Source organism: Felis catus, chromosome B4 (assembly GCF_018350175.1).
Source record: "Felis catus isolate Fca126 chromosome B4, F.catus_Fca126_mat1.0, whole genome shotgun sequence".
Taxonomy (NCBI): Eukaryota; Metazoa; Chordata; class Mammalia; order Carnivora; family Felidae; genus Felis; species Felis catus.
The window spans coordinates 76,909,760-76,927,323 of NC_058374.1; the positions used below are offsets into that span (position 1 = coordinate 76,909,760).

Consider the following 17,564-nt stretch of genomic DNA (forward strand, 5'->3'; position numbering starts at 1 on the left):
TGAATTAATAGAATATATATCTTTAAAATTCCATTTTAACTTCTAAAACAGTACATGTTGATAGATATTATCCATGTAAACATAAATTTATGTTTGGGGTGCTTAATAATTTTTAAGAATGTAAAAATTTTTAAGAGTGTAAAAGATTCCTGACATCATAGTTTGAAACTGCTGTTGATGGCAGTGAGAAATCAAATTTATCTTGTGATTTTCTGTCCTCTACAGGATCAATTTGTTGCCCAAGTTTTAAAATAATTAAAAAAAATTTTTTTTTAGTGTTTATTTTTGAGAAGGAGAGAGCATGAGCAGGGGAGGGGCAGAGAAAGAGGTGGATACAGAATCTGAAGCAGGCTCCAGGCTCTGAACCGTCAGCACAGAGCCCGACAGGGGGCTCGAACTCACGAACCGTGAGATCATGACCTGAGCCAAAGCTGGACGCTTAGCTGACTAAGCCACTCAGGTGCCCCTAAAATAATTTTTTTTAAGTTTTTTTTTTTTTTAATGTTTTTATTTATTTTTGAGACAGAGACAGAGTTGAGCAGGGGAGGGGCACAGAGAGAGGGAGAGACAGACAGAATCCGAAGCAGGCTTTAGGCTCTGAGCTGTCAGCACAGAGCCTGATGCGGGGCTCGAACTCACGGACTGTGAGATCATGACCTGAGCCGAAGTCGGACGCCTAACCGACTGAGCCACCCTAAAATAATTTTTTAAGGGGTGCTCCCTGCCACACACACACACACACACACACACACACACACACACACACACAAATGGGAGAGATGAGAACTGAGATATTTAAATAAAGATTCTTAGGTCCAGATAAAGCCTGTTTAGAAAATGTAATCCTTAGGTACACAAGCAGCATTTGAAAACCCTCCCCAAGACATATGTATACAAGAGGCAAAATGCAGAGTTCCACACAAAACAGATTCCAAAGGTCCTTTCCCTTTGCAACTGAATTCTTAATAAACCAATCACATTAAAAATTTGAGTAGCTTCTGTTGGGTGGACAGAGGAGAAAGTACAAAAAGACATTCAGGCAGTGGGAACAGCATGTACTAAAGCAAACAGAAGAGACAAACTACTTACAGAACTATGCAATGTACGAATTCAGGGGTGGCAACAGTGGCAGGAGGAAAAAAACTCTACAGATAGAGGCCAAATCACAGGTATGTTATGTTATGTTATGTTATGTTATGTTATGTTATGTTATGTTATGTTATGTTATGAGTGAACTTTATCCTATAGTTGATGGAGAGGCACTGGAAGGCTTTAGGCCAGGAGAAGAGCTAGATTTGTATATTAATAAAGGAGCATCATCAGTTAAAGGCTACTGTAAAAACTCCATGCTTTAAGTGATAAAGCACTGAACTAAGGCTATAGAAATGAAAACGAAAGGACGGATTCAAGAGCTGCGGAGGAGGTAAAATTAATAGCACTTGGTAACAGAATAGATGTAAGAGGCAAAAGCAGAGTCCAGCCTTCCTTATTTCTGACTTGGGAAACTAAGTTGATTATGGTGTCTCAACCAAGTAGAGCATAAGATAAAGCAAATTTGGGAATGATAGATGAATTGTGTTAGGCTGAATTTGAAGTGCTCATAGGACACTGAAATGGAACTGTCTAGTAGGCAAATAAAGAGGCTTAAGACACACACACACACACACACACACACACACACACACACACACCTGAGAAAGAAAAAAGAGCACAAGAGAATGAGAATATAGGTGGTAGCTAAATTGTGGGGGTGGATGTGAGTGCAACAAGAAAGGAACACAAACTGAGGCTCCTGGGTGGCTTAGTTGATTGCTTAATCCAACTCTTAATCTCAGCTCAGGTCTTGATCTCAGGATAGTGAGTTCAAGCCCCGTGTTGGGCTCCATGCTGGATGTGGAGCCTACTTAAAAAAGAAAGAAAGAAAGGAACACAAATTGAGAAGAAAACCAAGGTCAACATCCTGGGAAACACTAATATAAAAGGTGAATTTAGAGGGCAGGAAGACCAGAGGTAGAGTTGTATCAAATGAGGCAGAGATCAAGTAAGACAAGGATTTCAGTATCCACTGGATTTAGCAATTTGGAGATCTGTGGTAACCTTCACCAAACAAATTCCAGTAAAACAGAAAATCTAGAGACAGCAGTGAGTTACATCAGTGAAAGATATAAGGAGGAGGAAGAAAGAAATGGAAATAGTTAAGATTCTTAAGAATCTTGACTAAGAAGAGAAGGGAATGCCTTCAACATCCTGCATCAGAGTCACACTTCTCCAACTCCCACTCATTCCTCAGTCTTCATCTCTCTCTCATCTCGTTTCTGTCCCTACGCTCCATTGACACTGCTCTTGCCAAAAATGATCTTATTGTGAAATCAAATGGATGCTTTTCAGTCCTGTATCCTACCTGACCACTCCACGTTATTCCACATTACCGACCATGCCCTCCCTCTTGAAATGTACTTTTTCTTAGCTTCCTTACTTGCCATACTCCTCCTACTTTTCTCCCTCCATCTCTCTGGCAACAGAAGTAGACTGCTTGGTATGCATTGCTAGTTGAGTCACTTGGACATGCTACTTAACTTTCTCTGTGCTCCCGTTTTCTCATCTACAAAATGAGGATAACTGTAATTATCTACCTACTTCATAAAGTTACTATGAGGACTCAATGTTTAGCACTTAGAATAGTGCCTGGGGGGCGCCTGGGTGGCTCAGTCGGTTGAGCCGCTGACTTCGGCTCAGGTCATGATCTCACGGTCCGTGAGTTCGAGCCCCGCGTCGGGCTCTGTGCTGACAGCTCAGAGCCTGGAGCCTGTTTCAGATTCTGTGTCTCCCTCTCTCTGACCCTCCCCTGTTCATGCTCTGTCTCTCCCTGTCTCAAAAATAAATAAAATGTTAAAAAAAAAAAAAAAAAAGAATAGTGCCTGGGACAAAGTAAGTACTTATTAAATGCTTACTACAGATATTATCAAATACTATAGGGTTGTCATACCTCTTTTCTCCTTTTGGGTTTTTTTCCCCCCCACTCTGCTTTTTCCTAAAATATGCTGTTTCCTCAGAGTCCTATGCAGGTTCTTTTCTTACTCTACACACCCACTCTGGTTGATCTCATTCAATTATAGCAGAGGGTCTCAAAGTATGGTCTACAGACCCCCAGAAGGCCCCTGAGATACTCTCTAGAGGCCCAGAAAGTAAAAACTATTTTAATAATAATATCAAGACATCATTTGCCTTTGTTACTGTGTTGACACTTGCAACGACAGGGCAAAACCATGGTGGATAAAACTTATGTTACCTGAGCACAGATACACCAACTGTAGTAATGGTTATTGTATTCTTCCTTGCTATGTCCTCTTAGTTTTTTTTTTTTTTTTTCTTTTAAGCCAGTTCACTTAAGAATGTCCTTGACGAAGCAATACAAATGATTGATTTTAACAAATCTCAGCCTTTGAGTATACTTTTAAAAAGTATTATGTGATGAAATGGGAAGTACACAGCACTTTTGCTACATAGCAAAGTATATGGTTGTCTCAAGGACAACCATACTTGTTTGATTAAGTTGTGCACTGAACTTAAATCACTTTTTCCTTGGGGCACTTGAGAGGCTCAGTCGGTTAAGCGTCTTGACTCCTGATTTCGGCTCGGGTCATGATCTCAAGGTTCGTGGGATTGAGCCCACATTGGGCTCTGTGGTGACAGCGCTGAGCCTGCTAGGGAATCAATCAATCAATCTCTCTCTCTCTCTCTCTCTCTCCTTCCCTCTCAAAATAAATAAACATTTTTTAAAATTACATTTTTCATAGAATACAATTTTTACCTCAAAGAATGGCCAACAAACTAAGGTCATTTGGACCTGGGTATTTTCTGAAAAATGAATGAAATAAGCCTGTCATTTCAAAAAAACAAACATTGTTGCCAATGATAAAATTCAAGCTTTCAAGTGAAAATTAGAATTTTAGAGAACTTATATCCACCTTTGAACTTGAAAACTTCCCAATCGTTCAAGCTTTTATGATAAGACTAGTTCTGATGATATTAATAGGATTCTTAAATGTTGTATAAAGAAATGTATTGACATTTGGGAGATCTATATAACTCAGTAAACCAGTATTGGATATCTACAGTTAGTGTAGGTATCCTGGATGACCCATTCAAGGAAGCTCATTTAATCAAACTTAATGAAGCCTTTACCTTTGCATACTGATGGAAATGATGGTGGCACATAGTGAGGCTATATTTCCAGATTAGACTATGCCAGTTTGAGTAGATGTGGCAAGAATGAGAACCCTCACCGGATTTCCTCGGACGGCTCCAGTAGAGCTGCTGGTGACCCATCTTGCTCTCTGGGATGCAATGAGGCAAAATTACCAACCCATGATCTCCAGACAGACCAATGGATTTTAACATGAATGAAAAGCTCAATGATAGGGTTTCATATTCCACAATGCAACCAACCTTTAAGAAACTACTTCCTGTTGGGGTGCCTGGGTGGCTCAGTCAGTTAAGCATCCAACTCTTGATTTCCGCTCAGGTCATGATCCCAGGGTTATGGGATCTAGCTCCACGTTGGGTTCCATTGAGCATGGAGCCTGCTTAAGATTCTCTCTGCCCTTCTCCCCTGCTCACACTCTCTCTCTCTCTGTCTCTCAAAAATTAAAAGAAAGGAAAGGAAAGGAAAGGAAAGGAAAGGAAAGGAAAGGAAAGGAAAGGAAAGGAAAGGAAAGGAAAGGAAAAAAAGAAAAAGAAAATTACTATTTGTTATGTTTTGGTGTTGTATCAAAGAAAAAATACTTCCCCTTTCCAATGACACATTTGTGTGAAGCCAGCTTTTATTTATATGCTTCAACTAAAACAACATATAACAAGAGCCTGAATGCAGAAGCCAGGGAGAAGAATCCAACTATCTTCTATTAAGTCAGACAGTAAAGAGATTTCCAAAAATGTAAAATCAATGCTGTTCTCTGGATTTTTTTTTTAGAAAATAATTACTTTTCAAAAATGCTATTCATGTAACATGGCTACTATCGTTATTTTTAACGAAATAATACATTTAAATTATACTAATACTATTCATTTATGTGCTGGTGACTCCCAAGCATACATTTTGAGTATCCCCTATACATATGCACGAATGTTAGTGTATTTTTCTGAGTAAATTTTTTTATTAAAAAAATTTGGGGGGGGCGGCACACCTGGGTGGCTCAGTCGGTTAAGCGTCTGACTTCAGCTCAGATCATGATCTCAAGGTTTGTGAATTCCAGCTTTGTGTCAGGCTCTATGCTGAAAACTCAGAGCCTGGAACCTGCTTTGGATTTTGTGTCGTCTTCTCTCTCTGCCCCTCCCCTGCTTATGCTGTCTCCCTCTCAGAAATAAACATTAAAAAAAATGTTTTTTAAAATTTTTATTTATTTGAGGGGTGCCTGGGTGGCTCAGCTGGTTAAACATCTCACTCTTGGTTTCGGTTTAAGTCATGATCTCATGGTTCATGAGTTCAAGCCCCAGTCAGGCTCTATGCTGACCACATGCAGAGCCTGCTTGGGATTCTCTGTCACCCCCTCATTCTCTCCCTCTCTGCCCCTCTCCTGTTCATACTTGAGCTCTCTCTCACACTCTCAAAATAAATAAACTTAAAAAGAAATAAAATTTCATTTCTTTGATTGAGAGACAGTGCATGTGAGTGGGGGAGAAGGGAAGGGTAGGAGGGAGGGAGGGAGGGAGGGAGGGAGGGAGGGGGAGAGAGAGAAAGAAAGGGGGAAGGGGGGAGAGAGAGAAAGAAAGGGGGAAGGGGGGAGAGAGAGAGGGGGGGGGAGAGAGAGAGAGAGAGAGAGAGAGAGAGAGAGAAAAAATCTTAAGTAGACTCCATGCTCAGCATGGAGCCTGACATAGGGCTTGATACCACGACTCTGGGATCATGACCTGAGGTGAAATCAAGAGTCAGTCACTCAACTGACTGAGCCAGCCCTAATTTTTTTTTTTTTAAGATTTTGTTTTTAAGCAATCTCCACATCCTATGTGGGGCTTGAACTCACAACCCAGAGATCAAGAGTTGCATACTCCTTCGACTGAGCCAGCCAGGCACCCTTCTGAGTAAAATGTTCAAAGGATAGGATTTGCTATCTACAAACTCATGTGCTATACACATTTGTTGTACACGTATATGTATTCTTTGCAGTTTATTTATTTATTTAGAGAGACAGTGCAAGTGGGGGAGGAGCAGAGAATGAGGGAGAGAGAGAATCCCAAGCAGGCTCCATACTCTCAGTGTAGAGCCTGATGTGGGGCTCAAACCCACGAAACTGTGAGATCATGACTTGAGCTGAAATCAAAGAGCTGTTAACCAACTGAGCCACCCAAGCACCCCACGCAGTTTCTTTTGAGGACTTTTTTTTTTTTTTTTAAGAATAGTGTCTTCAGGGACTCTTTTTTTTTTTTTTTTTGAGAGAGACAGCCTGAGTGGGGGACCTGTAGTGGTAGGGGGACAGAGGATCCGAAACCAGCTCTGCACTGACAGCAATGAGTGCAATGCAGGGCTTGAACTCACAAACCGTGAGATAGTGACCTAAACTAAAGTCTGACGCTTAACTGACTAAGTCATTCAGGCACCTCTCTCTCTTTTTTTTAATTTAATTCATTTTTTAAGTTTTATAAGTAATCTCTACACCCCAAGTGGGACTCAGACACACACCCCAGATCAATAGTCTCACACTCCCTAGGACTAAACCAGCCAGGTGTCGCGAGGATTTTTTTTTAATTGGCAAATTTGCTCTTAAAGCAGAAGCAGACTATAAAGAAAAGGACCACTATGGCATATATTATCCTAAACCATGGCAAGGCACACACTGTGGATTTATACCAGACTATTTTCACTCCTCCCACATGTATCAAAGTTATCCTCACTTAGACTATTACAGAGCCTTAAAGCATTAAGATAATTAGTGCCTATGCAATTTGATACACTGCTAGGTGCTGTGATGAGAAGGATCAGCATCCTGCTTACATCTAACCTCATTGTAAGGAATGTAAGTCTTGAGATAATAAGAATTACTAACAGTATATATGTTGAAATGTTTCAGATGGACACAATTTAAGACTAAGTTGTAGTATTATTGTACAGTAGTTAGTGAATATTTTACTTGCTATAGAGCAGCAGTTCTCAAAGTGTGGCTGAAAAATTGCTGGGGGTCCCTGACACTCTCATTGTTGAAAAGTTTCTCCCTTTCCGACTGTATACATACATTTCTTTCACTACACATATCTATCTTTCTTAAATGGTCTATCTCTCCACTTACAATCTTAAATGACGATACAACTTAATGTATAGTAACTTAAATGTAATGTAATGTAACTTAAAGTAGAAATACACAAATGTACAAGTGCCAAGAGGTGAATCAGAGAAACAGGTTAACAAAAAAACTGTTCCTTAAGAAATTTTCACTGTTCTTCAGGGTCCAAGAAACAAGTGTGTGTTAGTGAGACATTAAGCCTATGTTTTAGTTAACAACTGTTAAAAGGAACTGAACCCACCTCCTCCAAACTCCCATAACAGCCTTCTGCATACATTTATGACACTGTATTTTAAACCACTGATATTCTTGCTTTCTTTCTGTGAGCAAACACCATGACTTACATTTTTATCTGTGGCACAGTCTGACAACTGGCAGATACTAAGTTCTCAATAAATAACTGCTGAAGAAAGAAGAAAATAGGTAAAAACTAAATTCTTAACCAAAAGGTGAAGTGTTTCAAGGAAATGTGCCCACCTGTCCTCCTGGGTCATCAGATAACCTACCAGCTCCATGTAGGAGAAGGTCCCTGATTTCTGAGAAATCAGTAGAAATTCAAGTTAACCAATTTCAGTATAACAGGGGATTTCCCCAAGCAGAATTAAACACAGCAAATACAACCTGACTGGGTTTGAGACCTCCTGTGCTTATTTTTTTAAACATCTTTTTTTTTTTTAAGTTTATTTATTTATTTAGAGAGAGAAAGAGAGCACAAGCAGGGGAGGGGCAGAGAGAGAGGGAAAGAGAGAATACCAAGCAGGCCCTGCACTGTCGGCTCAGAGCCCCACTTGGGGCTCAGGGGCTCAAACTCACAAATGGTGAGATCATGACCCGAGCCAACATCAAGAGATGGACACTTAACTGAGTCACCCAGGCACGCCCTGCGTGGTTATTGAGACTTCTTACAAATGTTGACACTACCCAGAAGCCAAAGACTTAAGGAATACCCTTTTTAATTTTTTTTTTTCAACGTTCATTTATTTTTGGGACAGAGAGCGACAGAGCATGAACGGGTGAGGGGCAGAGAGAGAGAGGGAGACACAGAATCGGAAACAGGCTCCAGGCTCTGAGCCATCAGCCCAAAGCCCGACGCGGGGCTCGAACTCACGGACCGCGAGATCGTGACCTGGCTGAAGTCGGACGCTTAACTGACAGCGCCACCCAGGCGCCCCAGGAATACCCTTTTTAAGAAACACCACAGGGGCACCGGGGTGGCTTAGTCGGTTAAGCATCCGACTCTTGGTTTCGGCTCACATCATGATCTCATGGTTTGTAAGTTTGAGCCCCGCATAAGGCTCCGTGTTGGTGTGGAACCTGCTAGGGATTCTCTCTCTTTCCCTCTCTCTCTCTCTCCCCTTCCCTGTGTGTTCTCAAAATAAATAAATAAACTTAAAAAACAAACAAAGCACCATAATTTTGAGAAGAGATAGAATACTGTGATTTTTTTTAAATGTTTATTATTTACTTAGAGAGAGAGAGAGAGAGAGAGAGAGTGAGCAGGCAGAAAGGGAGACAGAGAATCCCAAGCAGGCTCCACACCATCAGTGCAGAGCCCAAGGTGGTGCTCAAACTCATGAATTGTGACTTCATAACCTTAGCCAAAACCACAAGTCAGACGCTTAACCAACTGAGCCACCCAGGCGCCCCAAAATACTGTGATTATTCCCAATGTCTTATCAGGGCTGTGCAGCACTCCACATACATTTAACTTCTTGACAAACTTGTTTGTTTACAGATCATGAACTACTTGACTAAGAAGATATATGCAGAAAAGTAAAATTACAGAGCAATGCCTGGCTAGAAGGCGCTGTCAGTCACTCAGTATTACTCAAAATAGACTATAACTAGTCACATAAATCATTCGGAAAATGATTTATATTTAAAAAACCCCATTTTTGCCACAACTTTTAGAAAGATTTGCTCAAAGCATGGTCAGAAAAAAAAAATTAAAAAATAAAAGCATGGTCTGATATACTTAGGACTGATCACCCTTCTGGTCCTAAAAAAAATAAATCAAATGTGAATTTATATTAAAATTCTTTTCAGGGGCGCCTGGGTGGCTCAGTCGGTTAAGCGTCCGACTTTGGCTCAGCCTGCTTCGGATTCTGTGTTTCCTCCTCTCTCTGTCCCTCCCCAGCTCATGCTCATGCTCGTACTCCCTCTCTCTCTCTCTCAAAAATAAACATTAAAAAAAATTTTTTTTAATAAAATTATTTTCAGTTATAAATACTTGTTTGAATTACTCCCATCAGCACTATTCAACAGAAATATAATGCAGGCCACATATATAATTTAAAATTTTCCTTTTCTTTTATTATTATTTTTTAATGTTTATTTATTCTTGAGAGAGAGAGAGAGAGAGAGAGAGAGAGAGAGAGAGAGAGAGAAAGAGCATGAGCAGGGGAGGGGCAGACAGAACGGGAAACAGAATCTGAGGCAGGCTCCAGGCTCCAACCTGTCAGCACAGAGCCCTACATGGGGCTGGAACTCAGGAAGGAACTGTTGAGATCCTGACCTGGGCCCAAGTTGGATGCTTAACCGACTGAGCCACCCAGGCACCCCTAATTTTAAAATTTCTAATAGCCACATTCAGAAAAGGAAAAAAGAAACAGGTAAAGTTAATTCTGATAATATACTTTGGTTAAACAGATATATCCAAAAATATCACATCAATATGTAATCAATGTTGAGGCACGGTGGATGGCTCAGTCAGTTAAATGTCTGACTCTTGATCTCAGCGCAGGTCATGATTTCACAGTCTGTGTGATCAAGCCTGTCGTTGGGCTCTGTGCTGACAGCAGGGAGCCTGCTTGGGATTCTCTCTCTCCCCCTCTCCTGCTCTCTCTCTCAAAATAAGTAAATAAACTTAAAAAATAAATTAAAAAATAGTTATTTCCTTGTAATCAATGTTAAAAATGAGATATACTACGTTCTTTTTTTCCCCCGTGCACTGTCTTTAAAATCTGGTGTGTGTTACACTTCGAACGTATCTAACACAGCACATTTGGACTAGTGACATTTGAAATCCCCAAAAGCAAGTAGCTACTATAGTAGCTAGTGGCTACTGCACTGAACAGCACAGTTTTAGAGAATTCTTCATATCTAGGAAAAATGCCTTTGTTCCTAGGAAAACTCGTTTCAGATTTTTTTTTTTAAGTTTGAAGTGATTATGGTTAGCTCCTTTTGCAGTAACATTTCAATTAACTTCCCCAAAGATAAGGTAGGAGTGGGTTCAAGCAGAGTCCAAAACTCAGTGAAGGGCAGCTTTTATCTGCCTAAAAATACCTCTGGAAAGGAAGCCAAAATAGGTTTATCTCCCTTGCCGCTCCGTAAGAAGGGTGAGCGGATGCCTGGGTGGCTCAGTTGGGTAAGCGTTAGTTAAGCGTCCAACTTCGGCTCAGGTCATGATCTCACAGTTCATGAGTTCCAAGGCCCATGTTGGACTCTGTGATGACAGCTCAGAGCCTGGAGACTGCTTTGGATTCTTTGTCTCCCTTGCTCTCTGCCCCTCCCCTGCTTGCCCTCACTCTGTCTCTCTCTCAAGAATAAACATTAAAAAAATGTTTTTAATTAAAAAAAAAAAGGTGCAGATTTCACTTGCTGCCTCCTCTTAATTTCTTCTTTACCCATCTAGGAGACCCTAGTTTTCTGAATCAGGAAGTGGCTAAAGCAAAAATATCTGACATGTTTCTTTGCTGTGCTGAATATATTGTCTCCAGGGATAAGCCAGGAACCTGACCTCAGGCATGACAGTATTCAGTTTTCTGCAGAGCATCAACACCCACTGCACAGAAAGGGTTGGGGAAAGAAGTTTCCCCAGCAAAAGGAGGGGCACATAAGGCTTCTGACCATCTGGAGCTAATGAAGAGGTGGATTCTTAGATAAGGGCAGGGCCACGTGAGTATCTTTTTCAATCTTGCCCTGCTGGATCTGCAAACCTGATTTAATTCTGTGATTTACAATTCAATAACGCCCAACAGAATACCTTTAGAGATGCAATGGAATGGGCAGTTTCCCTCACAGCCTAGTCAGCAGCTAGGTCCATTCTTCCCAAAGCCTTTCTAACCCGTCTGGAAGACCCACTGATACTGGGTCACAATGCAGTCACTTGACATGGATCTGGGAGGAAGGCAGCAGGCCTGTCAGGGAGAGGAAAAAGTTCTTCCTCCACTTAGGGGAAATGGGGGAAAACAAGAAAAAAAAAAAAAAAGCAGTACGTAGCAGAGGTAGCAAGGCTTACGAGAGGAAGATGAAATGAGTGGCTGAGAAACGTGCACACAAGAGTCACTACTTTTGTTACCAGTTACATGACAGGCTAGCAAGTGAATCTGTTCAGTCTCCTATGACAGAGAATGGTATTGAGAAGGCTCTTTGCACACCCCAGTGAGGTTGCTTTGGAAGTAACAAGAGAGAAGAGGGGATTGGAATAATGAATGAGCAGCAGAGAGAGCTCTAATCTATCTCCTGAATAATTCACAAAATAATTTTCTTCTGGCAATACAGAGCTCCTATTGCAATAGCATATTCAAAATAAATGAGCCTATACAGCTCTAATGGTGTCAATGGTGTCTCAAGCTTCTACTTGATCCCAAGAAACAAGTGCTCAAGTGACTAGATATTAAATTTCAAACAATTTTATCATGAACATGACATGAAAAGAAGTTTAAAAAAAAAACACATGGAAGAGTTTCTTATCCCTGTTTTGTTAGGGTACAGGGTAGTGTGAATATGTGTATGGGGAGAGGGGATAAAGAGAGAAAAAAGCTGTAGAAAGGTACACAACATGCAAATATATGATGAAATTTAACAACAGAAACAAAGGAATTTCAAGCCAAACATCCATTTCAGGTTGGAGATCTAGATTCTGATTACTCCTCTGGGCATCTATGTAGATGAGGATGGTCCCTCCTCAAACATTCAATAAATATTTACCGATCACAGGCCACACCTGAGGCATTTTGCAAGGCACAGGCCACCACAATACAGCCACTCAGAAGAGGTCCACAGAGGGCAGCCTGCATTATTTGGTAAGTAACAATGTCCTATCCGCAATTCTTTAGCAAAACAGCTAGATACAAACACTTTACTTATTATGGCCCCGCGGCTTTTCAAGTCATCCCTATCAGAGGAGGCTGTGGTTCTCCAGGGAATGTGGGAACTAAAAAACAAATGCTCAGCATGGTTGATGAGAAGGATGGGAAGGTAAAACCAAATTGTAAACTCTATTCTTTGGGAGATTTTTTTTTTTAAGTTTATTTATTTAGTAATCTCTATAATCTCTACACCCAACCTAAGACTCAAACTCAGGACCCTGAGATCAGGAGTCACATGCTCTTCTGACTGAGCCAGCCAGGCACCCCTATTCTTTGGGAAATTCTTAAAACAACATAAGGGACATAATTTATCAAGGGACATAATATAAGACTCATTAAAATATACAGAACAATTTGAAACAAAAATTTGAAAAAATATACAATCTTCAAATCAAACACATTAAATAACCAAGAATAAGATGAGCATGGATTTGTTTTCCAAATCCTAGAATACTAGGAAGAGGTGGCTTAAACCTTAATCCTTGAAAGGAGGTTTAAGGAAAGGTTAAAGATGGCTACACCATATAGTGGAAAGAGCCCGGGGCTTGGGAAAATGATCTGGATCTTGGTTCTAGTTCCTCCTCCGGTGAGTATGAAACCTCTGAAAAGCTGCAGGATGTTTCCAGGCTAGTTTACTGTCTATAAAGTCCTAGCTCACACAGTCTATGATTACTAGAAACCAAGTCACTTCTAGAAACAAATTAGATGGGATTTGAGAAATGAGAAAAGTAGGAAAAACAACTTAGCTGTACCAATATTTCTAATAACGTCTTTTCCTATACTCTTAAGAGTGGCTTCTACTACCGTTATGGAAGACCGGTGTAGCAAGAGAGGAACTGCTAATCCAGCACTCAATTCTACTTCTAACTAAGGTAGTAGGTTTTATAAAAAGAAACAAAATAGCAAGACCGCCTCCAAGGTTAAACTTTCCCAAGATCATACATGAGATGAACAGGATGCCTGACCTTACTAGCCAAGGAATATCATACTAGAATGCTTTCAGCTCAGTATTCCCATCCTCCCCTGCTCCCCTGACACCGAGCACCATAGAAACATTCAGATAGAATTCCCACAGGTAAAGGATCCTTTTCCAGTGGCTCCGCCAGGGGATATAGAAGTCTTCACAGCCATCTGAGGGAACTCTTTGGAAATCTGAAGATATATGCAGTTTTTTTTTAGTTTATTTATTTATTATTTTGAGAGAATGCACGTGCAAGTGGAGGAGGGGCAGAGAGGGGGGGAAAGAGAGAATCCCAAGCAGGCTCTGTACTATCATTTCGAGCATGATGCGGGGCTGGAACTCACAAACCACGAGATCACTACCTAAGCCGAAGTCAGACGCTTAACTGAGAGCCACCCAGGGGTGCCCCTATCCAAGTTTGTATAAAATGGGTATTTATAAGAAACAAGCTATTTCCTCTTATCAGTAACGTGAATAAACTTCCATATTGGTATACATTTATATAAAAAGCAGAGAATATTTTCCTAGGACAATTAAATTTTTTGTCTTAAATTGGTGTATTTTCCTTTTTAGTCATTTCACTGTCTTTCTCTTTTTTCAGCCCTCATATACAGCTGCCAAGGTGGAGAGTACCCAGATCTAAGTTATTCCTAAGAGGGAAAAGTGGTTTGTACTCCCACCCCAGGAATACTTAATACAATGCCTATACTTAAAAAACTGTAACACTAAGGTCCCAAGGGCCCAGAAAAGGCATTCAGATCTTTCAGTTTCATTTGCTTCAGTTAAAAGCATCTTGATTTTTGTACCTGAACGTCTGACGGAGAGCACTTTGATAACAATACACAAACACTATGAACAAATGGATGAATGACAAGCTGGCTACAGAAAAGAAATATTTTGTGAAAGATTTTTGTGTCAGAAGTAGTAGGCACTTTTGAAAAGTAACCCAAAACACATAATAACTAATTCTTCAGAGAGTAATAGATTCTTTATTTGCAGTATATTCCCGTCCTAGAAAGGGCGTTTCTGCTCCAGATAAGGGCCAAATGAACAAACGATGTCAAAGTGCATCCTCATTACCTGAGACCTAAGAAGAAATAAGTCTCCTTTTCTGCAGAGTAGATTTGATCAAACTCACCCACAGCTGTAAGCCCACAGTATAAAATCGCCACATCAAGTCCTCTGTGAACATTTCATCTTAGACAGTAGGTACCAACTACTCACTTAAGGAAAAGTGAAATCACTTTTATCAAGAACACGCGGTCAGAAAAAGAACTGTGATTCTGCTAAACTCACTTAGAAGCCAGCTCAATACAGCTTTCCTCTGATAAACCCTACAGATCTCTTCCTTTCAAAATGACCACTCCTCCTTCCATCTCAGGCCTCTAAGGCCTGTTCCGCAACTAATCTGACACCTTTCTAGACTTTGGAACCCCAGGCTCCACCACGCCTTATCCCTACCAGATTTCCACTCTCTTGCGGGCTCTGGTAGCAGTTTTTGGAAATTTACACATGCACAAAAATGTCCATGAACTGACAAAGCAAGGCTTGGGGCCTAACCCTGCTCCCCTCAACTCTCATAAGTGTCCTCACAAATCTCAGATTCCCCCAAACCCGCTCCTTTCGCTTGGAAAGGTTGGCTCTTAACATTAACCGTTCAGCTTCCACAGCCCCAACTAGTTCTGGTTCCTGTGGCCCTTTCCTGTTTCTCTCTTCGGGTGTTCGGGTTCTCGGCCGCAGCTCACACACTCAACCTGTTTCCTGTCTGTAGGATCCCTGGAGGCTGGGAGCAGGCCCAGAAGAAGCCCCCCCCTCCACTCCCAGGGCCTCCGGGATCTAAAAAGGGAAAGGGCCCGGCCTCCCCTAGACTCTCGTTCTTCCACTGTCCACGCCCCAAACTGTCTTTACCTAGGCTCCTCGACCACCTCCGCCACCCTCCGAACATCCCGCGCTGCAGCCCGGGCTCCCCCAGCCCCCTGCTTCCGGGCTTCCCCGCCAATTCTGCTTCCGGTGCTCGGCCTCTCCCCGCCCCGAGCCGGTTCCACCGGTCCGCTCCCCAGCCCCGGCCCCGGCCCCGACCCTCCGCTCCACTCGCTCGCGGGCTCTCACCGCTCGAAGAGCAGCCGCACGGAGAATATGCCCGCCGCCACTGGGAATGCCGAGAGGATGTGTCGCGCCCGCGGGTAGCCGTAGCCGTCGCCCGGCCCCTCAAGGTCGGCCCAGCTCACGTTCTGGGGCAGCCAGAAGCGTTCGCTCCACAGCCAACTCCACAGCAGGCCCAGGGCTCCCGCCGCCGCTGTCGCCATCTTACGCCCGCCCCGCGGCCACCGCCGCCACAGCCTCAGCTGCCGCCACAGCCAACGGAACCCGCGGGGAGGCGGACCCGGGGCGGGGCCGAGCCGGCAGCCACCCCTTCCGGCCCCTTCGGGTTCCCGGCCCGTCTCAGCCCGCCTCCTCCGTGGGGCCGGGCCTCTTCACCGCCCATCTCACCTCCCCGCCCACCCACCTCCCGGACCGCAGCGGCAGACACCAGGACCGCCTCTCCTTGGGACCCCGCCCCCCGCCGGGCCATGCCCCTCCCATCTCCGCCCCGCCTCCACCTGCCCCGCAGGCGCTCAATTCTGGTCCCGCCCATTTTTGCTGTGAGTTTCAGCCACGCTTTCTCTCGCTCTCTCTCTCTCTCTCTCTCTCTCTCTCTCTCTCTCTCTCTCCTTCTCTCTCCTCTCTCCTCTCTCCTCTCTCCTCTCTCCTCTCTCTCTCTCTCCTCTCTCTCTCTCTCTCCTGTCGCTCTCTGTCCTCTCTCTGTCTGTCCTCTCTCTCTCTCTCCTCTCTCTCCTCTCTCTCTCTCTCTCTCTCTCTCTCTCTCTCTCTCTCTCTCCTTCTCTCTCCTCTCTCCTCTCTCTCTCTCTCTCCTGTCGCTCTCTGTCCTCTCTCTGTCTGTCCTCTCTCTCTCTCCTCTCTCTTCTCTCTCTCTCTCTCTCTCTCTCTCTACCAGCCACGGCCACACCCCTTATTTCAGGCCTAGCTCCCTTAAGGGGACACTCCTCTTTCTCAGCCCAGCAGTCTCAAAGGCTGTTCCCGCTGCCAGGCAGTCCAGACCTGCGTCTCTGCTCCTAGCAGAGCAGGCTTTCATTGGGGTCTACCTCGCCATCTCGGATGGTGCCGCCTAACCGCTCTTCCTTCCACCTCTAGCGTTTTTTGTTCCTAACCTTTTTCTCCCTTCGAGTCCTTCCATGATCTCAATTCCCTTTCACTGTTTTATCCCCTAAAATGAACTTTTCAAAATCCTTTTATTTTTCTCATGGGTAAAAGGAAATGGGAAAATAGCCAAAGGATATCATACAAAGAAAAGTACAAAGGAAAAAGAAAAATAAATGATAGCGAATATTTAATGAGGCTTACCAAGTGCCAGGTACTGCACTGAACATTTTACACCAGGTATTTAACTCCATCATTCTATGAAGTAGGTATTGTTTTATTTACTATTTTATGGATGGGTAAACTGACATCCATAGAGATCAAACAGCTTGCCCAAAGTTATATAGGATCGTGGTAGAGCAGGGCTTCTGAGCTAGAAAGTCTTTAGACTCTGAAACACTGAGCCCTTATAAACCTCCTTAATTTTAGGTTTGCACAGTAAACATTTAACTCTTTTGTGGATCTACACAAAAAAGAAGGGGAGCCACAGACAAAAAACTTTCAGAAAGCTAAATTCAAAATGTCCTTCAACTGCCTGAGATTCCTGACCTCTGGTTGCTGTCTGTTCAAACCTGGCTACAAGGTTAATTACCACAGGCTAACTAGAATGATCTGAAAAAAGATTAAAAGAAATTAATCTCTACCTCTTGTTCAAGGACAGATAAAGTAACTTTATAACTAGTAAGGTATGCCTACACCAGAAGTTAGAGTTTCAAGGGGACAGGAAACAGGAGAAAAAAGTGTGCCATCCTAAGTAGACTAGGTTTGCTTTAGCTCAAAGGTTCTCAAATTTAGGGTACCACAGCCCAGATATTAGCTTGTCCCATCTCCCACATGGAGAGTTTGCTAAAAGGTTTCTTTTAGCAGAGATTCTGCTTCTGATTCAGGAGGTGAGTCTGAGTGGGGCCTATGAGTTTGCATTTCTCATTTTTAACAAACTCATAGGCAATGCCACTGCAGCTGGTTTGAGAACCACTACATGGTGCCATGTTTGTCCAAACCCAGCAATAGCTTAGTGGTAACTACCACCCTATA

The 17,564-nt window shown here is 42.7% G+C and overlaps 1 protein-coding gene and 1 long non-coding RNA gene across 5 annotated transcripts in view; one reads left to right on the plus strand and one right to left on the minus strand.

The window, feature by feature from the left end:
- LOC123386595 overlaps positions 1-15,210 on the plus strand; it is a 37,492-nt gene extending 22,282 nt beyond the window's left edge. Inside the window, exon 5 of the long non-coding RNA XR_006600707.1 lies at positions 13,933-15,210. This is a non-coding gene — a long non-coding RNA (uncharacterized LOC123386595). The remainder of the gene's footprint in view (positions 1-13,932) is intronic.
- CERS5 (ceramide synthase 5) overlaps positions 1-15,768 on the minus strand; it is a 31,341-nt gene extending 15,573 nt beyond the window's left edge. The window contains exon 1 of one of the 4 annotated variants that reach the window (XM_023257040.2): positions 15,441-15,768. In XM_023257040.2, the coding sequence (XP_023112808.1) occupies positions 15,441-15,637 (197 nt within the window). In that variant the 5' untranslated portion in view covers positions 15,638-15,768. The remainder of the gene's footprint in view (positions 1-15,440) is intronic. The other 3 variants (XM_019834902.3, XM_003988685.6, XM_023257039.2) reach the window with 3 other exon arrangements.
- Positions 15,769-17,564: the final 1,796 nt, after the last annotated feature.